General features: G+C 40.7%; 1 protein-coding gene across 1 annotated transcript; it reads left to right on the top strand.

The window, feature by feature from the left end:
- Positions 1-232: 232 nt before the first annotated feature.
- Positions 233-25,730, top strand: snx33 (sorting nexin 33). Its single transcript, XM_032545260.1, has 2 exons — positions 233-2,323; positions 23,856-25,730. The coding sequence occupies exons 1-2, from the start codon at positions 889-891 to the stop codon at positions 24,107-24,109; spliced, it is 1,689 nt and encodes a 562-aa protein (XP_032401151.1). The 5' UTR covers positions 233-888; the 3' UTR covers positions 24,110-25,730.
- Positions 25,731-27,337: the final 1,607 nt, after the last annotated feature.

Below are 27,337 nucleotides of genomic sequence, written 5' to 3'. Positions count from 1 at the left end.
CTAAGTTTCTCCCCGATGTGAAAATCTGTGCCCTGTGTTGTACTCCGTTTCTCCTGCGGGGGGCGGTATCGATCCTCCTCCCCCTCCCTACCTACCCAGACCATAAAGGAGCTGCTGAAAACAGGCAAACTTGCCTCCAATTGTCCGAGCCTCACGTCACGGAAAGAGTTGAAGCGCTTTGAGGAACACACTCAAAGGATAACCTTAAAAAAGCGGACCTCGATGAATGTTGATAATCTCTAAAAGCGGAGTGTTCTCTTCCTTCTTCACAACTTTGCGGGCCTTCACTGAAGATGCGCAGGAACCTGTTTACGAGGAAAACGCAGGAAGTTTGAGTCTGAGGGAATCCGGTACGGGCTGAAAATGCACAAGGATACCATTACTCATCCGTCTGTTTTTGTCCGCGCCGGACCACTTTGTCCTGGAAATATGTTTGTCTCTGAAGGCTTTTAGGAACCTGGGTGAAGCTCAAGAGTGATAAATGAACATCACGTTCAGAAAGCGCAACTTAGAGAGGATTCTGCTGATCGACAGGGCTGTTGGAGGAGGACTCGGATGAAAACAGTTTTGGTTTTAATCATATTGTTTTTATGTTGACGCAGACACATGTTGCTTGCATATTGTGGAGTTATAGTTTAAAGGTAGGCTGCAACTCGGTAAGAGGAGTGTCCTAAATGGGCTGATGATGTTTAATGTGATATAGACTTAAAAACAAAATAGATGTTGTTTGAAACTAGGCTTTAGAAGATTATTTTAACTTTAGTCAAACTCTGCAGTATTACAGTAGGCGGTGGTCATATGTTTCCATGCAGTATAAAGTAGACGGTGCCAATCAAGGCATTATGTTCATGTAGAGGTTAAAGGTTTGGGAGCCACTTGTGTTTCAACATGTCAGTAAAAGGTGTTGCTATTTACACTTTTCTAAGTGAAAACAAGGAGGAGATCAACATCCAGGAGAATGAGGAAGTGGTTATATTTGACGAGAACTCTGTGGATGGTTGGGTCTTGGGGGAAAACAGCCGAGGGGAGCGGGGTCTCTTCCCTAAATCTTATGTGAACATCATTCGCCCTCGCTCCGACTCCAACGTTACTGACTGCTCCATAAGCCCGGCAGGCTCTTTAGGAAATGACTCTCCCCATCTACCATCTACACCAAACACATCAATTAATTCGGGACAGATTTATGACGAAGACTACTACGACGACTGGGATGACTGGGACGACAGATCCACAGTGGTGGATGATGCTGATCACAGTAACACTAGCACTACTGGAGCTAATGGACATATCTTTCAGGCCCCACCGTCAAATAATCCCAACGTGCATTACCGGAGCAAATCAGTCTCCGGACAAGACAGCATGGCCAGCGCCAGGAAGGGTAGCATGGTGGGCAGAAACTTGAACAGATTTTCCAGCTTTGTCCGCTCAGGGGTGGAGGCATTTGTGCTTGGTGATGTCCCCATGATGGCAAAGATTGCAGAGTCGTATACCATTGAGATGGGTTCACTGGGACCTCAATGGAAGGCAAATCCAAGGCCATTCATCTGCTCTATTGAAGACCCAACCAAACAGACAAAGTTCAAAGGTATCAAGACCTACATATCGTACCGAGTGACGCCGAGCCACATAGGCCGGCCGGTTTACAGACGATACAAACACTTTGACTGGTTGTACAACCGTTTGTTGCACAAGTTCACTGTGATCTCTGTGCCTCACCTCCCTGAGAAGCAGGCCACTGGTCGGTTTGAGGAAGACTTCATCGAGAAGCGTAAGAGGCGACTGATACTGTGGATGAACCACATGACCAGCCACCCAGTCCTCTCACAGTATGAAGGCTTTGAGCACTTTCTGATGTGTGCTGATGATAAGCAGTGGAAACTGGGTAAGAGGCGGGCAGAGAAGGACGAGATGGTGGGAGCCCATTTCATGCTGACCCTTCAGATCCCCAACGAGCACCAGGACCTTCAGGACGTTGAGGAGAGGGTCGACAACTTCAAGACCTTCGCCAAGAAAATGGACGACAGTGTGATGCAGCTCACGCACGTTGCCTCAGAGCTCGTGCGTAAGCACCTGGGCGGGTTCAGGAAGGAGTTCCAGCGACTTGGGAATGCCTTCCAGTCTATTAGCCAGGCTTTCACACTGGACCCACCCTACAGGTCAGATGCCCTCAACAACGCCATCTCCCACACTGGCCGCACCTATGAAAACATCGGAGAGATGTTTGCAGAGCAACCTAAGTATGACCTCTTCCAGATGTTGGATAAACTCTCGCTCTATCAAGGCCTGCTCGCCAACTTCCCGGACATTATTCATCTACAGAAAGGTAAAGAGTAGTTTCAACTTTCTGGAGAGTACTCCAGTGTTCTGGAGAAGTGATTACAGCAAGTAATGTGATTACAGTTAACTGACTCTTTCTTCAGCAACCCAAATGTTTTCTGTCCCCAAAGGTTTTCTGAACGTTATTTTAGGAATCATGTAGTTGGCTTGGTTCTTCCAGATGTTATGCTAATATATCAAACTTTCTGCCCACAATGCTATTATGATATAGTAGGTCTTAATTACTCGAGCTTTCTAAAACCATTCATTTCGTACCGGATTCCCCCAAAAGCAATTGTGATGTCTGCGAAAACCTAATTAGAAATGACAAATAGTTTTCATAATATATAAAGTAGCTGCCATTAGGAAGTCCTGGGTCAAATCATTGTCTCGACCTGTTTGATGTGTTCTGTAGAAACCATAGTGCTTCAATTAGTTAATTTTAGTGATCAATAGAAAATAAACATGTCCATCTTCTAATATAAATAATAATCTAAGGATAGGCGAGCTTTCCGTGAATAATTTGTTGGAGTTACGTTCCGAAATAGAAATCTGCCAAAAGATGAATCAGCAAATACTGAACCTCTGATAGCCATGGGGTCGACTGTAGTGGTAAAATCAAACAAATCCACAGTCATCATTTAAAAACTGCACATGAAGTACTGTCTAAAACCAGAGTGCCCATCCAGCAGTGGTTCTGGATGGGTGAGCGATTCCCCGCCACCCCCATGCCAGTCCAGAAAACTCCCCTTGATGTGACTGATGTTCTGCAGAACCAGACACAGCTGTTGCAACACTCACAACACACAAAACGGAGTTCGGCAGTTTCCGGTGTGCTCCTTATTACTTTCTTCCCTTGCCCGACTTCACTGAGGTCCGCGGGAGCTGCTTTCTTGTTGTTATCCTTTCGAGAATGAAAGCTACACGGGTGGCTTTAGGATGTTGTGCTGGGCAGTGGCAATAAATGTGAGTCCAAACAGAAGACGGTTTAGGGCAGTACCAGAAAAAATATCAGAGTGTGCTCTGTCTGTCTCTTTGTCCTGTTTTCTCAACCTCTCTCTAGTCTCTGCTTGGTCTCTTCACATCTGGCTTACTCTTTTCATCTTCTCTCCTGCTGTCTCCTTCACACAGACGTTCACCTCAGCACTGTCTGACTGGGCACTTGCTCTGGTTTCAGTAAAAGCACGTAAATTTCCAGTAGACAGAGAGCCTTGAACTCCTCTAACAGTGAATTGCAGTACTTTGAACCTCTGCCAGGCCTAATCCCATTGTTAGAGGCAGCTCTCCTTTGAGTACAACCAAAGGTCCTGATCTGAAGGGTTAAGAACATTGCCGTGTCATAGAATAAAGTCCCTCTAAGGGGTTTTTGTGTGAGAGGCAGATGTGGGGATGGCAGGCTGCAGCCACACAGCCTGTGGTACATCTCATGTATAGAATGATATAGCTCAGGTTTGATCAGTCTTAATATGTCGGATTTTCAGCTAAAGACGATACAAATACAATTAAGTTAAACAAAAACAACAGAACTGTAGAATAGCAAAAGCTCCGGAGCAGATCTACCATCCTACCAAGGGGGTCTGGTGCCAATCTCCAGCAGTCATCGGTCAAGAGGCGGGGTACTTCATGGACGGATTGTCCGTCAAACACAGGGAAACGCGAGCTGCGTTTCCTTTATGAATGTGCGCAAGTCTTTGTCTATATTCTGCTAATGTTGACAAAACACAGTTTTGCAATTGTGGTGTTTCCATCAAATAAGAAATTTAATTAAAAATCACACGTGAATAAACTTGTTCAAGTGGTGAGGTTAAAAAAACATGGCAGCAACGGCGGTAAACAGCTACATGAGATGTATTCATAATTCAGCCACGGCGCTAGCGTTCATCATCTATGAGCCATCAGAGGAGACGTTCAGGCGCTGAAACAAAACAAACTAATGAAGAAGCAGCTTTTTCATAAAGATACGGGAGCTTGTTTTAAGTAAATGATTCCTAAATATTGATGAAAAAGTACTTGTTTCGCTAGCAAATTATTTAACTTATAGGACATTTTTTCCCATGTTATAAGTAAAATAATCTGCCAGTGGAACCAGGACTTTTTCATCAATATTAAAGGAATTACTGACTTAGAACAAGCTCCTGTATCTTGCTGGAAAGTTACTTCTAGGTTAGTTAGAGTGTATATTTAAATGTAAGATATTTGCACTAGAAACTGGACAGAAATACCTGGTAAAATGTTAGGATCTTGCAGTGCTACTAAGTAAACACAATGCTGCCATACCACAAACAATATAAAAGTGGTGCAGACTTCCTCCATGGTAGTGAAACGAAATCAACTTGAAAGGAAGTTCTTCAAATGTTTTTATGATTCAACTCATGATGGCAAATGAAGCACTTCTTCCTTTTCCACTTCAAACCGTAAGCACTCCTAATACAATAAAATTAATGGGTTAAACTCATTTCGACAGGTGAAGTCTGATGTTGGCAGCAACTCAACAGCCTGTTGCACGATAGCTATTGTTGTTGGGATCTTGTGTCTTGAGATTTTGTTACGTCCGCACTCCACAGTTCACCTTTTATCACCATTGTCTTTATTCCGTCTCTGTTGTCAATGCAGACATCATATCTCTTACATGTAGTTCAGTTGCTGCTCAGATGGCTGTTAAGCACAACTGCAACCCTGAAAGCAGCTTCTTTTTTTTTCCAGTTTGAGAAGGAACACACTCTCGTAGCATGTGTTTCAACAAGTTAGCCAGACTTTTTGTAAGACGGTCAAGAGAACTGCCTGGTTTCCACACGTTACAAAAACAATGACCAGGCTGAATCTTATTCTGAAGGAAGGGATCTGCTACTTCCCAGCTGTGTGTCGGATGCGCAGCTCTAAAGAATCACATCAGCAAAACAAACCGTGCTCCTACGAGCTGCGATCTATGACCGTGTGAGAACGCCCGAGACAGGACGGCGTTATCTTTTGTGCGGTCGCGCCAGATGTAATCGGAGCAGCCAGGATACGGTTTCAGGAACGTTTAGGCGGTTCTATTATAGCACGTCTTGAGCCTTCACGTCACGTGTCAGGTTGAGTGAAAGATGACAGTGCGCTCCCTCGTTTCTGACTGCTCACTCGTAAATCCTGACAATGCTTGGTCCTCGTCTGAACGCACAATGCCTTGGCCAGATGTTTCTGCATTCCTGTCAGAGTCGGCCCGGCCCAGGGAATGTTTCCCTCTGACGGTGATTACTGCTGTTTTCACCACAGTTGCCTGTGACGAATTGAGAAAGGAGGTTAAATCACAGAGTGTTTGTTTTGCAAGGATGGAACACCCCCCCCCCCAGAAATGCACTTACTTTGTCTAAAAGTGAGCCAAACATTTGCAACACGTTGGTTACCCGTAAAGCTCGGAAAACACTGAGCGTGTGTGTGTGTGTGTGTGTGTGTGTGAAAACTAAAGAAGCAGTCACTCTTTTTAAGCTGGTATTGTTTTGCCTTCAAAATTGCCCAGCTAATGAAGCTAGCATTACTTTGCTATACTTGTGTAAATATCACACAGCAAAAAGGCATAACATTCTTGGTAATATAAACTTGAAAACTACAACTACAGTGGGCACTTTTTCGATATTTTAACCATATGAATCAAAATCCAAATAACAATTGATGGCAATATCATAAATATAATAATGGATATGCTATATATATATATATATATATGTATATATATATATAAAGCTGAATGTTTTTTGTGGTATTTTTACTTAAGGTTATGACTACTGTGAGAATCCGATGACTAACCTGACTATCGACTCGATGTGTGGCAGCTAACAAAACGAGACAGTACGTGGTGTTCCCTGGGCAAGACGGGACGTGATTTTAACGTTATTTTGGAAAAAACAACAAATTCCAGTTTCATTTCTGTTTGGTTTTCACACAAAAGGAAAGCTGTCTCTCAAAGAGACTGTGATCAGTTTGTAGAAATCCAACTCAGGTTTTTATCAGTCTTAGTATTTCAGATCTTAAACAAGAAATTATCTAATGCATTCCAGATGATCGTCCAACCGGATTGGTCTATAAAAATCTGTGAAATTCATGTGAAAGTAGATCTAGATGATATAGACTTAGAATTTTATCTTGATATTTTGTGGTGATAATGATAAAAATAATGATGATGATTTATTACTTTTTTAGCATTCACATTGTTTCACAAACGCAAACATTGTTCTAGCAAAAAGTTCCCATTTTAAATTGGCTTCTTCAGGACGCCACATTGAAGAAGTGTGATTTATACCACTGAACATATTTTCAAATTTACTGATATTTGTCGAATAAAAAGTGGAGAAAATTGTAAAAAATAGCATTTTCAATAATGTCTGTTTTGCTTTTGAACATCAATGCCGATTTATCAAGACGGCGACAAATCAAAATTCTTCTCACGATAAGAAATTTTCACGATAAACAATAAACAAACGATAAACGGTACGATAAATGCCCACCACTTACAGTGAAGTATATCAGTGGTTGTTAAATGGGGCATAAAATGACCAAACAAGCACCAAAACTGCCATATACTGTATACATATTTTTTTTTTTTTTTTTGAGGGGGGGGGAATCTTACAAACAATATAAAGGTGACTGAAGTTCACAAACTGCTTTGAAGAATCTACATGTAGTCTAGGATACTCCACAATAAAGAGATTATGCTTACAAGTAATGCATGTTTAAAAATATTGCTGGAAAAAGAAATCTAGAAAGGTAAATCTGAAAAAGTGTCTGGAAACATAAAGGACCTTTGATAACTATTAAGGAAGAATAATTTAACATTAACTTTAGACAAAAAGTTTGGCCTCTCCTTCCTTAGAGTCCCGGAATCTCTGGCAGGCGGACTGCGGCTGGAGGAAGTGAAACCACGACACTGCGCGTTGACGTCACAGATCACGGAGTTTAATTCATAACAAAGCAATCAATAACAAAACTGCAGAGATACAGAGATATATTCATTACCTGTAACAGGAAAAATAGAAAATGAAACACAAAGAAACAAAAGGGGCAGAGACGCGTCTCTGGAGAAAGCTTATTATGCCAAAAAGCAAAACATTGGTAGCATTCTGAATTTTTACCGTTTACATGAAGTTTTATACTGAGTGGGCGTTTCTTCAATTTAATATATTCTACTAAGGCGTTCCACTCTTTAACCAATTAGAACCTTCCGTAGGGACTACAGGAAACTTGAGAAGTCTCCCAATTTACAACGAAGTTCCAAAGGCGTCTGGTTTCTATCGAGAGACAAAGGCGGACCAGTTAATCTTGGACGATACCAGGTACGAATGTCCCCGGCGCCGAGAGTCTTAAGATAAGATTTCGCAGACACCCATAAATCTGACGTCTCTTCCATTATCTCTCCTAACGTTCTCGAAGAGACTTGCATCTGGTAATTTTCAAAAAATGTTATCTTTGCAAACCCCAGTTTTGCTTTTGCACACTCAGCCTCCCAAAAGATTAAGTTCTGCCAAAATAATACATAAAATATACAGGACAAAATAGAGTATAATTCCTGAGCCATTTTCTAATAGTAAAGAAAACATTTTCATACAAACAATTTCCATTTGGTTCTAATATCGTCACAGATAATACAGTTTTTCAAATACATTCATCCTTTAATAGTTTTTAATATGAGATAATACAATCTTCAGTGAACATGGTATTAATACTTAGAAGTTAAATGTTACGGGGTTTCAATCTTCTATTTTGCATTAGTTTTACACCATCGCAGATGCTGGCCTCCAGCAGTTCTCCCCAACTGCCTGCAAGAATGTTAATTTATGTTTCTGTGATCTGGCCGGGCTGCAAGCGGCCCCATTTAATGATCTGCATTCTAACCCCTGTGTGTCCGGTTCAAAACAAGAGTATCAAACCTACCCTTTTACACATGCATAAAATTAACTGCATTAAGCACCAAAATCAATAATTTTCCTCGACAGTCCCCGTTTTGAGGTCTCAATTAAGAGACCTCACAAAAATTAATAAAGCCGTCTAATAGAGGACCAAAAACTATGCATTATACTACTAAAGAATAAAAACCCAAAACTCAAAAAATAAAAAACTCAAAAAGAGAGACCTGAATATATAACATAACACAACAAAAAAATAATCTTAAGTACAAAGATTTGATCAACCTGAGACAAAACGGGGGACAAATGAAGGAACGAAATTGAAACATGTAGACTGGAAATGTAGGTACATTTCAGGTTCTAATCCTGAATAACGTAATTCCCAATTAATTCCATGATGTAACAGATCATGTAGCTATCTAAAATACAGACATTACCCTGTGGTTTAAAAGGAAAAGCAGCTGGGATGCTGTGGTGGCGCCAGGGTTGAGCACAACCCACATGAGGAGACCTTAGTCCTCGACATCGCAGGTTCAATTCCCGGCCTGCTGACCTTTGCTACATGTCTTCCCTCTCTCTCTCGTACTATTGTCCTGTCTTAGCATTTTCAAAAAAAGGCTACCAGAGCCAAAAAAACCTTTAAATAATAATAAAAAAACATCCTATAATTCCCACGATAGAAACGGAGAGACCTTATCTCCCTTGCCTTGATTCCTGCAGGCAAGGAGCCATTGTTTGCCTCCAAGTGACCCGTGTCCAGCCTTTGAAGCGGCTGCTCTTACGAGTTATCGAGTGCAATCATTGGGGTCAGACTGGCTGTCTTTTTGCACACTGGACATGTGACCTACTGTCCGGGGCAGTGAAAGCAGAAGCTCTTTATCAGACATCTGAACTCTTCCTGCTGCGACGAGCAGAAAAACGGACAAATTTAGCAACTCTGTTGGGAAACAGTTATATTTAACGCGGTTGGTGCAGTTTGGCTGCTGTGGATGCAAAAGGATTGAAAGAAAATGATAAAGAAATCTTGTTTTGTTCCGTTTTTATTCGTAGCGCTGCAGGGAAAGTCTGGCGAGGCGTTAAGCCGATGCATATTTAAAGACAGCAGTATTGAGTGCCAGGTTGCAGATGCTGTTACCACGGCAATGTGCCTCATGACGACCTGTTAATGTACATGTCACTTCTGCAACTGTACATTCAGAATCTGCTGCTTTACAGTCTTAAAAATCTCTGTCAGTTTGTGTGATACCAGCAAAGAGATTAAAGTATGTCGCCTTTTTAAAAAAAATATTTCTTTACATATTTGTTGAAACTGTCACTATGTTGTGACACTGTGGTATGAGACGGATGATCTGTGAAAAAAAAAATTAACCTCAGTTCAGCCAGGAGGCAGGTCTTAGCGTCGTCAGTCATGTTTGTGTACTCTCTGCTACGCTACAGCTTCTCCATCATCAGTATTTGTAGATGCTAAGGCTAGTTAGCATAGCCACTGATAATGGTTTTAGTGAAACTGTGAGTTGTTTGTCCACCATTAGTACGTTTAGTAGCACATACAGGAGCGTGATTGACAGCACTGAGAGCCTCCTTCTGACTCTCATTGGTTGTCTAATGCATTTTTGAAGATCAATATAGGAATTGCTGGAGGAACTTGATTTTTTTTTCACAGATTATGTCTCATGTTAGACTGTCACGAAATGGTGACAGTTTTAACAAACATGTAAAAAAACATTTTTTAGTAAAGGTTACATGCTGCAGCTTTAATGACAGTGTAATGATGCTGTCGGCCCAGTGCTTTTCTGCTTGTATCACATTTTGCTAAATAGTCTGACGCCACTGCTGGGTGGACTGACCTGAACAGTTCCTGTACGGAGCGGGCCTTCGCCCTACATGTAAAATAAAACCTGACTGAAATGCGTTGGCACATGGTGAAACAGGTTTGTCAACAGAACAGAGCGCTGATAGTTTCATTTGTTGTTCATGCTCTGATCAGAGTGCGCCTACATCGTACGTTTGTGTGGTGTATTCAAAGCGTGGCCTTGGGGCCACTGGCAAATGTTAGGTGTAACACAAAGTGTTTGTCTGTCTAATAACCGTGCTTTTTGCATCCTCTTTAAAGTCATAGTGAATAGTACGGAAAAGGATTAGGGCCACCGAAAAAAAAAATAAAAATCATTCTGACTTTAAAGTTCTGAGATTCTGAGATTAAAGTCAGAATTCTGACTTTAATCTCAGAATTCTTTTTTTTTTTATTCGGTGGCCCTAATCCTCTTCCGTAGAACAGGACCACCTCTGCCCGGTGACTTTTACTCGAAAGCAGACTTTGGTGAACCCAAATCTGCTTTTGGTTAGTTTATGAAACTACAAAAAATGCTTTCAAGTAGAAAGCATCTTAAAAAGAAAAAGACTGACCCAAATTCTTTTTTTGAGAATGCTCTTATTCTTCCTATCTTTTCTTTTTATTATTGTTTTTTTTTCTCTCCATCAAACACAAAGATTTTTTAATCTGGATGCCTTTCTTCTAATAAGGCAAATTTGCCTGAAAAGTTTTAACTCTACATTGGTTTATACATTCATTACCTTCAAAACAAATCTACCTCATTACCTCTTGGTTTATTGATTGGCAGCTAAGAAAAAAAACTTTATATGTTTTGTTCTTAAAATATGTATTTCTTCTTTCCCCCTTGAATATTTTAAAAATATCCAATTTCAACCAACGTGCCAAAAAATCTTGAAATCACAGCTGTACACTTCAAAAATACTAAATCTTACCAAGTATTTCTGTCTGGTCACTAGTGCAAAACTCTTAGTGCACTTGAAATAATACGAAAGTGACGTAAAATGTACTTTTTGTCAAGATATAGGAGCTTGTTTTAAGGCAATAATTCCCTGACATTGATGAAAAAGAACTAGTTACACTGGCAACCTTTTGTCACTTAACAACTTTAGCTGCGTTTCCGTTACAAATGTGCGCAAAACCTTGTCGATATTCCACTAATGTAGAGAAAAAAACCCTGCACAATTTTGCGATTGCGGTGTTTCCATTAAATAGGAAACCCAATTAAAATCACACGATTGTTCTCACAACATGTCATTAAAAACATGTCACGCCCCCATCCTCTAACCACTTCCTGTCGCCTTCTTCTATGTGACCACTTCTGCTTGTTGATCATGTGACTTGTGTGAAATATGAAAAAAGTGTTTCCATTGCAGTTTTGTGAAATACACCAATTTTCACAAAACTCATCCTAGTGCCAAAAATTTTTGGGTTTTTTTAATCAAAAATTGAGATTTTCTTGTCTTTTTTCGAAATTGGCGCGTTTCCTTTAAGCAAATTTATTTTCAAACTCTCAAATTGCTCTATTATATGGTCAATGGAAACAACTTCTGTCAACTTTTCAGACCAAAGTAGCTAAATATTTGTCTGATTTTGGTGTCAGGTCCTTTTAAAGATCGGCGAACGGCCAGACGACTGCAATCGGTTCACGCCCAGACAGTAACGGCCCTATGCAGATGCCCTAATTAGCCTTTTACTGGCCAATAGTCATTTCTGCTTTACTATAACACACTCAAAATCATTTGTGGATACTAAATGGTAGCATAACATGTTCTGCAGGTTTCTTGATAAGATGGAGTTTTGAATGCTTTAGAAAATAAGGGAATTACGTGATTTATAGATCATAGCACATATCCTTCATAGACACAGATCAGGATTTTGAGCTCAGTTTTTGATCACTAGCTTATTCGAAGATTTTATTGTTGCCATGTGGTAGGCTGAAGAAGTATTTCTGTGATCAATCAAAATCATTTTTGGAAGAGGGAACGTCACCCCAGGTGTGAAAGACAAGAGCAGGCAGTCACACAGGACGAGGTTTGAGACAAACTGAATGCAGATCTGTCACCGTAAACAGCCTTCATCATCCTTTATAAGTGATGAATATCATCACCAGGGTTAGGACGGTGAGAATTGCGTGCAGCAAGTAGATCATCACTTTAAATGGGAGATTTCCAACTGACTGCCAACATTTTCAAAGCTAACAATGGGCAACTTTGCTGTAACATCTATCAGCTTCCTGAAGCTTCTCTTGTGCTTCTTCACCTTTAATCTCCTCATTGACGCCAATAACTAAATGCGTCGTCATCACTCAGTGCCAACTTCCACAGCGAAGAGTGTTGTTTTAAAGATATTTAGCTTCCTATCAGATGACCGTCAATCAGACGCAAAGTCGGCGGATTACTGGTCACCGGCTGAGGGTTTTACGAAACACACAACAAAGTGCGCCAAAGAGCTTGAGGTTGATGTATTAAGTTTTGATCCATTTAAGGCATTGAGGAGGAAAACAAATCTGTCATTTAAATCATCTTTTACAACAATTATGCAATCTTCCAACAGAGTTTAGACTTCAGGTTTAACAAAACCCCAGAAACAAACAAGAATAAAACCCCTGATTACTTGCTAGCTAAAGCCGTCGTCATAGAAATGCCATCATATTGGTTGTGGTCGCCATCAAGATTGCAGTATCCCCTCAGGACATTGAGTAATTTTTTTTTCTGTTAAGATGGATAGACGGAAAGATATTACTCCGATTGACCAAAGATCATTTATCACAGGAACATTTGCAACTCCTTTAATTATCTCTGGCGGCCATTGCAACACTACATAACTTTACAGACAGGAACATCTGCTCTATAACAAAAGAGCTGATGTAATGGCAGACAATGTTTTCGTCGGAGGGGATTTGAGGACATCTGAGCTCACAGATCTCTACCAAACGGCGTAGAAATGAGTTTGAGTGTTGAGAGTTCTTTTGTTTGATGTGTGATGGCATCAGACAATTGATTTTTTGGGGGGATATATTTGAAAAGTTTGAAAAGCAGACCGAAAATAAAACAAACAAACAAAATCCCCAGGAGCAACTTGGAAATCCAAAATGTGCTTGAGCAACGTTTGATCTCCCTGCAAAACGAATCCCTTTGGCAGTGAGGAAACGTCGGGATAAACACAAGGGTTGTTAGCAATAATGAATTACAATGAATTTGTGAAACATATCTGAGCGTATCCCTCCTGGTAAATATCACGATGGCGCTGATGTCTGGCATGTGGGGACGGATTAATCCTGTAGCGTGTGTGTAAACTCAAAGTATACGAAGAAAAAAAACCCCTGTAACATCTGTTGAACATCTCTGCTCATGACTTTAATCAAAAAGTTAGATATGAGCTCCGCAGCTTTTTTGGGTGCTTGTCATGTATCTCTGAAGCTCCGGCCACGGTCAACAACGTTGAGCAGGTAAAAGTTGCTTAAAGTCCGCAGGAATGTGGCAAGTCAGACTCCATGCTTCTGGTCACGTGAAGGCTCCTGCTTTCCGTCACAACCGGAAGGTGTTTGTTTTTGTCCGTACTGTCTCACTGTTTGTAGCAGAAATAGCTCTGAAACTGCAGCTCTGCTTTATATGTTTATGTCCGTAGCAGCTAAACGATACAACTTTTAGCTTAGTCAGCAGAGTTTTGTGTTTCCTCCCTCGCCCCCCATCCAAAGGCTTTTAAGGCCTGCTTTATACTCTGGCAGAGATTGTCGAGTCCTTTTGACCCCAAAGCGCATTCTTGAAGCCTCTTGTTTCTTTCCCCCTTTTCTTTTCCGTTCTTAAGCTTTCCTCTTTCGCTTAATCTCTTTTGCATATGATGATCCATGTATTTCTTGGCTTTTTTTCTCTTCTCTATTATCTGCTGATCTCCTTACCTCTCACAAAATGTTTCAAAGTTCAAGTTACTGACTAAGGCTATATATTGTAACAACCTACATTTATTTATGATGTACTGTTAAGATACAGTCCGTCTGTATCTTAAGGTCGTTTTATTTCTCATAAAAGAAAAAAAAAAGCAAGCTGTAAATCAGATAGATCAGTCATAAGCGGCTGAATAAACTTTGCTTGCTTAGGCACGTTTTGTACTGGCAGCTTTTCATACTGAATAAGTTCAGTGAACTTTATTCAGGCATACTCTGGGTGGATTCAGACCAGTTCTGTTTGGTCCGATTTAATCAAGCTCTAGTTCCTTTGCCTAGAATGTTTGGTTTGTTTGTGGAGGTGTGACTGTGTAATCAAACTCTTGAAAACGCTGGTCCACCTACATACAGTTAGGGCCAGAAATATTTGGACAGTAACACAATTTTCGCGAGTTGGGCTCTGCATGCCACCGCATTGAATTTGAAATGAAACCTCTACAACAGAATTCAAGTGCAGATTGTAACGTTTAATTTAAAGGGTTGAACAAAAATATCTGATAGAAAATGTAGGAATTGTACACATTTCTTTACAAACACTCCACATTTTAGGAGCTCAAAAGTAATTGGACAAATAAACATAACCCAAACAAAATAGTTTTTTTTCAATATTTTGTTGCGAATCCTTTGGAGGCAATCACTGCCTTAAGTCTGGAACCCATGGACATCACCAAACGCTGGGTTTCCTCCTTCTTAATGCTTTGCCAGGCCTTTACAGCCGCAGCCTTCAGGTCTTGCTTGTTTGTGGGTCTTTCCGTCCGAAGTCTGGATTTGAGCAAGTGAAATGCATGCTCAATTGGGTTAAGATCTGGTGATTGACTTGGCCATTGCAGAATGTTCCACTTTTTTGCACTCATGAACTCCTGGGTAGCTTTGGCTGTATGCTTGGGGTCATTGTCCATCTGTACTGTGAAGCGCCGTCCGATCAACTTTGCAGCATTTGGCTGAATCTGGGCTGACAGTATATCCCGGTACACTTCAGAATTCATCCGGCTACTCTTGTCTGCTGTTATGTCATCAATAAACACAAGTGACCCAGTGCCATTGAAAGCCATGCATGCCCATGCCATCACGTTGCCTCCACCATGTTTTACAGAGGATGTGGTGTGCTTTGGATCATGTGCCGTTCCCTTTCTTCTCCAAACTTTTTTCTTCCCATCATTCTGGTACAGGTTGATCTTTGTCTCATCTGTCCATAGAATACTTTTCCAGAACTGGGCTGGCTTCTTGAGGTGTTTTTCGGCAAATTTAACTCTGGCCTGTCTATTTTTGGAATTGATGAATGGTTTGCATCTAGATGTGAACCCTTTGTATTTACTTTCATGGAGTCTTCTCTTTACTGTTGACTTAGAGACAGATACACCTACTTCCCTGAGAGTGTTCTGGACTTCAGTTGATGTTGTGAACGGGTTCTTCTTCACCAAAGAAAGTATGCGGCGATCATCCACCACCGTTGTCTTCCGTGGACGCCCAGGCCTTTTTGAGTTCCCAAGCTCACCAGTGAATTCCTTTTTTCTCAGAATGTACCCGACTGTTGATTTTGCTACTCCAAGCATGTCTGCTATCTCTCTGATGGATTTTTTCTTTTTTTTCCAGCCTCAGGATGTTCTGCTTCACCTCAATTGAGAGTTCCTTTGACCGCATGTTGTCTGGTCACAGCAACAGCTTCCAAATGCAAAACCACACACCTGGAATCAACCCCAGACCTTTTGACTACTTAATTGATTACAGGTTAACGAGGGAGACGCCTTCTGAGTTAATTGCAGCCCTTAGAGTCCATTGTCCAATTACTTTTGGTCCCTTGAAAAAGAGGAGGCTATGCATTACAGAGCTATGATTCCTAAACCCTTTCTCCGATTTGGATGTGGAAACTCTCATATTGCAGCTGGGAGTGTGCACTTTCAGCCCATATTATATATATAATTGTATTTCTGAACGTGGTTTTGTAAACAGCTAAAATAACAAAACTTGTGTCACTGTCCAAATATTTCTGGCCCTAACTGTACCTCGGTCTCGGTCTGCTTTTAGACCGGAAACCGCTCCAAAAGCAGGAAGCGGATCATAGCACAAGGCATTTTAGGTAAATGCAACCGAAACAAACGTGCGAGTCTAGCGCTTAAGAAATGGTTTGGGGTCTTTTACCAATGACAAAAGAGAAATCCTATAATTGCTAAAATCATTGGATTGTGATCTAATGACTAAGGCAGCGATATAACCGCTGAGGCAGCCGCTAGAACACAGTATATTCATCGTCATGTTCAGGAAATCAGATTTGATTGTTGGTGAGATGGTGCGTTATCCTACTGGAAGTAGCCTCTAGAATATGGGTACAATCTGGTCTTGAAAGATGGACATTTGTTGGTCAGCACCAGTACTCAATCCCAATAGAAAACAAATGTTTCTATAGCTTATACAATTTCCTTCTAAGAGTTGTAGTAGATGCTGATGGCTGTAAGCAAGAGGAATCTCCAGTAGTAGCAATCTGAATTACAGTGAATCTGAAGAAGTCTCTGATTGAAGATGTTGTATAATCTCCAGAGATGGCTAAGCCTGTGTGAACTGCAGTCTACGTTTCCCAATTGGCCCCTGGTCAAACCTGCTGTGGCGGATAGGCCACAGCAGTTTTCGTCTGCTGTGGCCTATCCGCTTCAAGGTTTGACGATGCGTTGTGTTTTCTGAGACTGATGTTGCAGCTTGTAAAAATCTCATAGGTTCCACAGTGGCTGAAATGACTTAACCAGTCCATTGGGCACTAACCACCTTACCACGTCCAAAGTTAGCTAAACCAAATCTCCTTCCCATTCTGGTGCTCGGTTTGAGCTTCAGAAGGTTGTCTTCAATAAATGCGTGGAGTTGCTGTACCTGACTTGCCATTTTTCTTTTTACTGCCAATTGAACCAGTGTACCCAATAAAGTGGTCTGCTAAATTTAGCCTCCTGGGTTACCAAGTGGAACTCTAACTGCTAATTAAAGATATACACTGTACCATTACACAAAGCTGTGGCCTGACAGTTCTTTGTGTGCCACGGGACTTAGACGGACACGTAGTATTGTTGCAAACTTTGAAAGCCTTTGAAGCAACTTATCGGAGTTCGTGTGAAAGCTGGGAATGTTTGGAGTGTGGCTGGCATAAACCTCAGACTAACAGTCAAGAGGAAAACACATTCTTCTGAGCGAAAAGCTGCACCATGCTGGAGGATGCAAAACAAAGCTAACTAGCTTTTTAAACAAACACCCTTTTAGAAAATATTAAACTGCAGCTTGATACTGCTCCCAGTCTTATGGCTGGGAATCTGCTGATGTGTTGCTCTATATTCAGTTAATGCTTGAGGCTTTTCTTTGGCGCCTTTTACTCCAGATTAAGATCACCCCATGGTCGCCAGGACCTCCATTTGAATGTAGCTGAATTTCAGAAAATCTGGAAGACTTGCTTTCCCAGCCTGACATTAAGATGCTCACCAGGATGTTTCTTAGCTGCCTGTGGAATCTCCCGCATGTATGGGAGGTATCTGCATCTCCTCCATTAGTTTCATCCTTCCTTTGGACAAGCGAACACTATCAGGACTTTTATCTGTTGATCTGCAGCACGGTTTTCAAGACCTTGCTGGGACATTAGTCTTTTAATCCTGGAATTGTTTTTCAGGTGATAGAAGGCTGATTTTGTAATGGTTTTTATCTGACTCTGAAGGTTCAGTTCTGATTTCGGGCCTAATCATTAGCTTCCAGCTGTAAAAGCTGAAGCTGTGTGCTAACTCTTGACCGTTCCTTTTTAGGTCCAAAGAAGTTGCTACATTTTTTATGAATATCATTTCTCAACTGCAGTAAAAAAAAAATCTTCATGTCTTCAAGTTATTTCACTCATAAACCATTATTAAAAACTGTGTTTAAATTCTTTAAGGAATACATCCAATGCCTAGATGCCCAGATCATTCGAAATACCAGAGTTAGCTTAAGCTAGCTTGAAGTCTGTTCCAATAGTTACCTTGTCAACAGGGAAGTTTCTGGTCATGTTTGCTCATAATTAGCTCTTATTTAGACATGCATGATAACATTTCCTCTTTCTTTATAGAACAAATATGCATTTCAAATATTTTCCCCTTATACATAGCTAATAGCAGGGGATTATTAGCTGTGTATTTTTTTCCCACAATTTCATGCTACTTTGAACAAAAAGTGAAATGGAAGGGAAATTCGTTATCATATTCAAAATGCAACAAAATTTTGATTTTTTTTTTTTTTTTTTTTTAGCACATAACACATTGTTAATCACTTCTGAACAATAACACACGAGTTGCGTGATGGCCAGGCGAACGCTCCAAGACCTAAACGTTTATGATAAACTTTAGTATCAGGAAATAGAGTTATGATTTCTAAATCCCATTATGAACAATCCTATGTGTATTTCAGAACCATATGTTAATAATACTGAATTAACTATTGTCTGTGATTATTGTTATTATTAATAAGTTATGTGTCATGACGTTAACTCCCCAGTCAGTGGTGGCGTACAGATCAGCCACCGCTGACTACCACGCACGTTTTAGATGTTTCCCAGAATGACCACAACACCTGGCTCAGTTTGATGGGTAAATAACAGGCTTCTGCAAGCTGCTGAGGGAATCCATTGTTTTGAATCGGGGGCGGGGAAACGCATCCAAAGCCTGCAGATTAGCGTGCGATCAGAAGAAAACCCCACGATCTCTAAAAGCAGACCATTTCATTCTGAAATAAATATGTGCCTTTCTGTTTTGTCTCGCTTTATTTGCCTTACTTGCAAAACAGCAAAGAACAACATGTTATCAGTTCCCAGCAGTGCTCGACACGGACGTCAGCCTTCGCTCTCACATACACGGACGCACTCAGAGCTCTTTACTTTTACTGGCCGGGAGTGTTTTTTGTGGCAGCAAGCCTCATTTATACTCCCTTTCAAATGTTTACTTGTGTGTCCAATGAGAATAACAGTCACTAATCTTACTCAGGCACGTTAGGCCTTTCGATGTTTGAAGTGTACGAGGCCTATTCCCAGATTGGTTTATTTTATATACGCTCATGAGTCACTCTGGCTGCGCAAAATCCAAATGGCTTTTACCCCCCGACCTCTGCCCCTCAAATGGTCTACGCTTTTATTGTTGTTTTTCTTTTTTGTAACTTATATATTAACGCTGTAGAAAATATTCCGTATTAAAAGTCTGTTTCAGTCAACTGGTTCAAACATCACTAAATATAATCTCAAGAGAGAACATACCATGTCGTCATTCTTCGGGTATTTCCCCCCCCCTCGGCTTCTGGGAACTAAAAGTGTTGCGCAATTTCAAAATGTAATTTGAAAATGGTAGCAGCATGGCGATCCACCGGAGCTGTAGCTTTGTTTTCCTGCGTTCGCCAACTTTAATTTCTCTATTTAGTCCACAAACCACATTTGATTTTTTTTTTTTAAAGAAAACCTAAAGGCTACTACTTTATGCACTGATTCGTGTTGGTCTACCACGTAAAAGCTTCACAAAACACACCAACGTCGTCATGTGACAAAGCGTGAAAAGGTTTAAGGCATATAAATACTTTCGCAAGGCGCTGTATATGCAGCTCACTCTTGGCTAGAGAGGAGCTGTTTGTTCTTTTTTTTTTGTTTTGTTTTTTGGCTGTTAAGATTTAAAATACACACATCAGGAAAGAGTGATTTTTATAAACTGGGACAGGAAACCAAATAAAACAGAGCTAAAATAGACACAATTGACCTGAAAGTGGATTTGTAAGGAATCTGCTGTCTGAGGAGAAAAATAATGACTCAATTGGAAATCAGCCACTGGGGGAATCGGTGGGGAAAAGAACGTTGTCGGCACCAACGCTTACGTACAAGTGGACCGCAATCTCAGTCTGGATTGTAAACAAATAAGAGGAATTTAAAGGGACGTTTCACTGCCAGATTTTGGTTTTGGGACAAAAGGATAAAAAGACACATGGACTTACAGAGCGCTTCCTGTAGCTGCTCTACTGTGACCTCTGGCCCAGAGAGGACTGTGGGAATCTCAGAAGTCGGTCAGCCATAGGACTGTGATCCTACATAATCCCAACTATTTTCCTCCCCTCAGCTCCTCTAACACACTGGAACGTCTTTCTTAGTTATCCAAGATTTTTCAGCTTGGTTCTGCTCAGGTCGCATCATTAGCTGTAAGATAAAGCTCCAAAAAATATGGAGGCTTGATTAGTATTGTCAGGTACGCAACAGACGTTTTTACTGCTGGCTTCAATAGCAAGACCCTTGATGAAATCTCAAAACGTTCAATCATTGATCATTAGCAGCAGTATTACACACTATTTTTCCCCTACTGCACAGATTTGCTTTGAAATGATCTCAGAACGTGAAGGGTTAGTGCTTGTTGATGATCTGGAAAGGGACACACAGACTATAGAATCAGCTACTCGGCCCAATTCGCCCAGAGCCAGGACGCGAGTCATGCTGACAATCGGATCGATTGACTTTGTTTTCCGTAACTTGGATAATAGATCACACAAGTTTTCTTCTTTAAATGCTTATGTCTGCAATCCATGTGGGTTACAATTAATCATATCCAGTCCTGCAGTCACCAAATGTCACCTACAAACTATTCTGGTCCGGGGCGTCGGGTGGCGCAGCGTTTAGAGCTGTGCAGAGGCTACAAACCTTAACGCAGTCGCCCTCGGTTCCTTTGCCGCTTTTCTCTCCCTTTTTCCTGTCAGATTACTATCAAATAAAGGCCACTAGTGTCAAAAAAATTCTTAAAATGAAAAAAAATAAAACATTTCTCTTCAATCACTGTCGGCCAAACAGACCATAGACATAAGACAAGAGCAGATCTGCTAAATGAACTACACCTAAAATGTGTCGTCAACAGGACAGTGAGGAAGATGTTCCTAGAAAACATTCATCCTTAATTAATTAGAAACAGATTTGTTAGTTAATTTTATTTGTTAGCTAATTAATTAAGAATTGTTGGCTAATTTGCTAGCTAACATTGTTTAGCTAGTTTGTTAGCTAAGACTTGGTGGCTAATTACTTAAGAATAGATTTGCTAGTTAATTTTATTTGTTAGCTAATTAATTAAGAATTGTTTGCTAATTTGCTAGCTAACATTGTTTAGCTAGTTTGTTTGTCAAGACTTCTTAGCTAATTAATTCGGAATAGATTTGTGTATTTTCTTACTACATGTTCTCCATAGCATGGTTAGTGGTTAACTTTTAGATGTGTCTCTGCTTCAACACATTTGAGTCAAATAAGGATCTAAATAGCAGGACTCTGGAGAATTTCGCCGCATACTTAGGAGGTAATTCAGTCATCTGATTCAGAAGTGCTGGACCAGGAACAAGTCGAAAGGTTGCTGGACTCCGGCCCACAAGGTCTGGATTTGAAGACTCCAGATGTTAGACCCTTTCAGGTCTAACATCTGAAAGGGTCTTCAGACCCTGGTTGCTAGATCGACCTAGCAACCTAGACCCTGGTTGCTAGGTCGATCTAGCAACCAGATCGACCTAGCAACTCGATCTGGTTGCTAGGTCCAGATCGAAGCCAGATTAGCCAGAATTTGCTTTCTATTCTCATCAGCTCTGGAGCAAACTCCCTGAAAACCTTTTGGCTCCTTTAAATCAGGACTAAAAATATTGCTTTGGATGAAAGAATCCCACTTGTAATTTCTTAATTTTTTTCCTATTCCTGAAGGTAAAAATTGAACTGAGATTGGTCACGGTTTGTTTTATTTTGCACAAAGCACTTTGGATTACCTTGTTGTATTAAATAATGCTGTAAAACTATGCAAATTTGATCAGTGTGTACTGATAAAACCTGCCAAATCCCCTTGTGCTCTCCATCTCGTCTTCCACTGGTGGATTGCTAATATCTTGGCAAATCCATAAATCTTTCACACGTTGATCTGTGCAGCAGCTTGTCTGGTTGGACAAGATAAACAAATCAACCTACTTTTTACTCCCCTTGATTGTGGAGCAGTTGTTAATTGGACAATAAGAAGCTGATAACCTTTTCTAGAAAAAAAAGAAGTTTGTTTTGCCTTTTGAAGTCAAAGATTTTGAGATTTTAACTCAGGTTTTGCTGAAAGGACGCCGACGTTTTACCATCAAGCAGAAACTATCTTCCTCAGACGACATTTAGCTTCAGGGGGAGACCACATCAGGTCATCATTCTCGCATCATTCTCTCTTTTTTGTTTTCTTTCCAGTCAGGAGTGCTTTTCCTTTATGTTCCCCAGACGTGCTCTCTGCTAAAACTCATTCTCGTCTCATGTGAAAGGCAGAACACACAAATGTAGGTCAGCGCCACAGACTGCAGTCCACACACACACACACACACACACACACATATCTCCTCCTCTACTGGAACGGGCTGCGAGTGCTGTTCATGCTTTCCCACACTTGTGCCAGGCATTCCACACAAAATGTAGCGTTGCATGACTTCACAGATTCGGCTTACGGATGTGAGAGCGACTGGATCGTTTTGAGACGCCCCCCCTGCCTCCCCCCGGCTCCCGAGTTTATCCAGACCAGACCGCCTCTTCTACCTCCGTAGAGGCCGATTGATTTAAATTCGAAAGTGTGTTTCCAAATCAGATTATGCGCAACTAGGACAGACTCGCTAATCTGTAAAGCGTCATGGCGACGTGCCACTGGGCTGCCGTGTTCTGCTCAAGGAAAGTGACTTCATGGCAGTGCGGGTGGATGTGGTTTGAACTTGTCCTCATTCCACTGAAACAAGATGTTTGGAATGCAGTAAAACGGGACGAGACGGCGTGCTTGCTGTTTTACCTACAGAAGTGTGGAGGGTTACAGTGTTTGTCTACATCCGTACAGCTACAGCACTTGCTCTACCACTGAGCCATGTTGCCTCACGTAGGCGGTTTTTATTGATTCATAAATTTTCAGCTGCAGCACAAAGTCAGCCTGGTAAAAGCCAGCCCATTGTTCTACGCTTTGCTTCATCTAGAGCAGGGGCGTCAAACTCATTTTCATCTTGGGCCGAATAAAATATCAATAAGAAGCTGTTTGTTTCAGGGTTCAATAAGTGTTTCTCAAAATGAAAACGATCAGCCCAGAAAGGATATCGCGATTGTTTTTGTGGGGGGGTTTTTTGCAATCAAAATCACACATTTTGTGGTGCTAATTTAGAAATGTTTGTGAGGAATTTTATTTGTGCTAATGTGTGATATTAAATGTGACTTTTTATTAACATCATGTAAGGCTGAGGCGGCAGTCCAAAAAAATTGGCCAACTGACCAATTTTTGAGAAAATCTGCCTTTTTTTATGGCCAATTTTGAGAAAGATTTGCAGTAAAATCAGAAAAAAATTTGAATTTTTCTTGAATTTTGCAGATTTGTGAAAAACTGGAGGGACTTATTGACATAATTTGGAGTCTAGAGGACCAAATTAAAAGCTAAGGCAGTCCAGATTTGGACCCCGGGCCTTGAGTTTGACACATGTGGTCCAGAGGGTCTGGACTCCAGAACTGATATACTACACTGGTATACTTTAGGGGCGACTTTAGGGACGACTTGTCTTGCTTCCAAACTTGTCTTGGAAGCAAGACAAGTTTCTAAGACGAGCTGAAGAGCTTGGCAACTTGACGGGTTGGACATCGTCAGGGGACTTCCTCAACCCTACGTTGTTCAACCTGTTTACATGTCAACACCAGGATGATCAAATGCAAATGCTTTGCTGCGTTTTGTTAGCCTGTGTAGCTGAAGCCACAGTTCACAATTGTTTAAATGGACATTTAAAAAACATTCTTAGAAGAATATGCTCATAAAAAATGTTGTGAAGTAAAATCATCTTAATTCTACTGAACTGACTTGAAAAAGCTCCACTTGCTAACGTGAAAATGTAATGTTGTGTTTCCCGTGTCTCGAAGGCGCCTTCGCCAAGGTGAAGGAGAGCCAGCGGATGAGCGACGAGGGGAAGATGGACCAGGACGAAGCGGACGGGATCAGGAAACGCTGCCGGACTGTGGGCTTCGCCCTCCAAGCAGAAATGAGCCACTTCCATCAGCAGCGAGAGGTGGACTTCAAAGACATGATGCAAGCCTACCTCAGGGAGCAGATAGCCTTTTACCAGCGTGTTGGCCAGCAACTGGAGCGCACCCTGCGCATGTACGACGCCCTTTGAACGCTCCAGACTCACTCCACATGCCAAAACTTCAAGAAGCAAAGAATGAATTTTGACTCTTTTTTTTTTTTTTTTTTTTTTTAATATGTCAGGGTGCTTGGTATAGACGGAAAAGAAGACCCGGTAGTTACTGAAGCGATGCACAAAGCCAGTCATTAATTCACTCTGATGGATTCAAAGAAACGTTTTTAAAAAGACCTACTGTATCTTTTATATCTAAAGTACACTTCAAATAGGCAAAGTCAGTATATTTTATAGAATTTAAGTTGTTTATGACAATGAAAATTAAAAGTACAGGTTAGACATCGTACACATTCAAAGTGGGGATACACATAAATAAAGCCATAAAGCGAGTCCTGTGCTTTTTTCTTCTTCTTCTCTTAAAGGGATCCATGAATAGTTGTATCAATAGACTTTTATTTCACAAGGAAAAACAATACAGTAAAAAGTTGTAGAGTATAGTTTTTTACATCTGCTTAGTTCTTACAAATTTAAATAAAATATTGCCACAAGAACGTCGCCATATTGTTTACACCGCAATGAATTCTGGGTAGATGACGTGTGCTTGTTCTTACACCGCTAGCTCTGAACAGTAATTTTTGTGCTATAAATAACGTTGGGTTCTGTTTCACCTTGAACTGAAGCGCGATTAAATAGAATACAATGGAGAAATGACGAGAGGAAATGAAGATGAGGAGGAGCAAACAGAGGAAGAGGCGAGATTTGGTCGAAAATGATAGCGTTTGCTGATAGTGTCTGATTTTGCGTTGGCTTTTGCTCCTCTGCCAGGTATACCGCATGTTAAAAATGGCGACCTCCGTATATAGAAAATATAATAAAGATGTAACATTTTTTGAAGTAATTATGAGTTTTTATGTGTTACAAACAACAACTTTTAGGGTAATTAAAAAATCACAACATATTTTTTTTAGCTAAAATGCTCCAAGCTAGTCGTGGATCCCTTTAAAACAATCATGGTGACTTCTTCAGGTTGTATCTTAAAATTATTTTAAACCAAAACGATGAACAGCATGTTTTTTTTTACATCGGCAGTTAAATGATCTAGATTTTTTGATTTTTTTTCTGCTCAGTAATGAGGAATGATACATTAACTTTGCTGAGAGCACATCCTGCTCAGGTCTTGGCTGCTTTAACTTTTCATGTCAGCTGTTGCAAAATCACAAACGTCTCGGCGCGCGTTGAGACTACTACAGTCGATTTTAAGTAGTGATCTTTCAGTTTGTGCCTTTGGGGAAACTTTGCTTTTTTTTTTTTTTTTTTTATATTTTGTAAGTTTACCATTTTCTTCTTGTGTACCGCAGGGGGGAATTGTTGGTATGAGCTTAGTGTGTCGGGACAAGTTTGCACATGTCTTTTTCATGGTCATAGTCGTGGGTTTGTTTTACGTTGTGTGGCTGAAGTCTTAAGATGAGTCAAAAGCTGTGCTTAACTCCCTGCTACATAGCGGAGAAAAACAAATGTATAACTTTATATGTAGCAGCAATTTGAAATGATGTCATGGAAACGGTGTAGCGAGCGAAAGGGACACACACTGTCTTATGTGCTGGATGAAAGGAATGGTAGCGCTCTCATGTCTGTACAATAAAGAGATATTACTATAGTTTGTGTTTTTATCTTAAGATTCCATGATATCATGATTTTGCACATCTGAAAGACCTGCAGAGCTTTTGCTCTATTACAAAGAATTATTTGAACTTCTTCAAGAGGCTCATTTACTGAAATATTTATTCAGCTGTAATATTTAGTGCCATGCAAGCGTGGTTCCACTGTTCAAGCTACGACATAAGTGTTTCATGGCTTATTTAACACATTAAAATGAACTAGTTCATGTTTGCAGTTAATTGTGTGAAATCCAAAACAACTAAGATGAAAGTGGAAACGTAATCATTTTTGTTTTCTCTTGATTCATTGGGCTTAGCAGCTCAGTGCTGGGAAAACTTCCCACACCGTTTATGTAGGAATGTGTTTTTTATGAATGTTTCAACAGTCTTACTTGGGAGCATTTCTGAGGTCAGACAATGATGTTGGACATCATTTAGTCATTTCTCTGAGCATGCCAGTCAAGTTCTTCCACACCAGTCTTGTGTCTCCAATTCATGATTGGCCTTCATGTTGGAACAGGAACGGAGCCAAAGTTGGGGATATGAAATGATCCAAAATGTCTTGGTACGCCGAAGCAATGCGAGTTCCTTTCACTGGAACTAACGGGTGGAACTAACTCCTGAAAGACAACGTCGCACCGCCCCCCGCAGCAATCTTTGTGGTTGACACAATGCCATCAGGTAAGTGCTTTCCACCTGGGAGCTGCTGGCCCAAATTCGCCTATTAGATTGCCAGAGCACATGAATCGTAAATGTAGAGGACACTGGTCTAGACTCAAGTTGTACTGGATTTTATACACCCGTGGCCATGAAAGTGATCTGATGGGTGACCCAATACTTTTAGAAGCGTATATAATCATATCAAACCAGTATAATACAGCCACATAGGCCGATTCAAATTAAAGACGTTCCAATTTGATGATCCCAGTAAGAATACAACACACTTAAACTGATCTTAAAATGGCTAAACTTATCTTTTGCCGAACATTATTATTATATGACAAGAGGAATCTCCTGTCTTCTGTGTCCTTATTGAATTTTAGATGAGACATCTTTCAACCCAAACTGTTGTAGGGATGGTTGGTTTCAAGTTTAAAGAGTTATAGCATATTTACATGCAGTGTCTGCTCCAAATGAGTTCAATTTCCAACTTCCAACCGCATAACTAGTCTGCTTTAGATGGAGGGTGTTTGTCATAACTGTAATAAAATCATCACCAAGTGATATTATTAACCTTTGGTTTTTAGTGGTGCAGTTGAAGCAAAAGCTTAAATATAGCAATACGCTGCCTCCTCGTTTAATTATGGTTGGGTATTTCGACCTCTGTTCTTGGCACAGATGGCAAAGTACATTTTAATTGCTTGGTTTCCTGGTACCGACCAAACATTTATGCATAGTCTATAAATTTTAAAAGAGATTGAGGTCTGAGGCCATTCCAGAGGTTTTGTTGCTAGAACTCCCTAGTTATGTTCAACCTTCAACTGTCTGAGTCAAACTTTAGGTGAAAGAAAATGTGCTAGGATGTTTGAAAACCACCAGTGGTTCAGCCAATTCTAAACTGGAACAGGCTAGAAGACCAGTATCGCTGTCCACGGTCAGTTAGCCA

The sequence above is a fragment of the Xiphophorus hellerii genome, chromosome 2 (assembly GCF_003331165.1).
Source record: "Xiphophorus hellerii strain 12219 chromosome 2, Xiphophorus_hellerii-4.1, whole genome shotgun sequence".
NCBI classification, from domain to species: Eukaryota; Metazoa; Chordata; class Actinopteri; order Cyprinodontiformes; family Poeciliidae; genus Xiphophorus; species Xiphophorus hellerii.
The sequence above is the reverse complement of the archived record's forward strand: the minus strand, read 5'-3'. Positions and strand labels throughout refer to the sequence as shown.

Bases quoted from the DNA above. Each gene is read 5' to 3' on its own strand.
- snx33 (XM_032545260.1), top strand. From the start codon at position 889: ATGTCAGTAAAAGGTGTTGCTATTTACACTTTTCTAAGTGAAAACAAG. The intron at 2,324-23,855 runs GTAAAGAGTAGT...CGTGTCTCGAAG, and splicing joins CATTATTCATCTACAGAAAG to GCGCCTTCGCCAAGGTGAAG.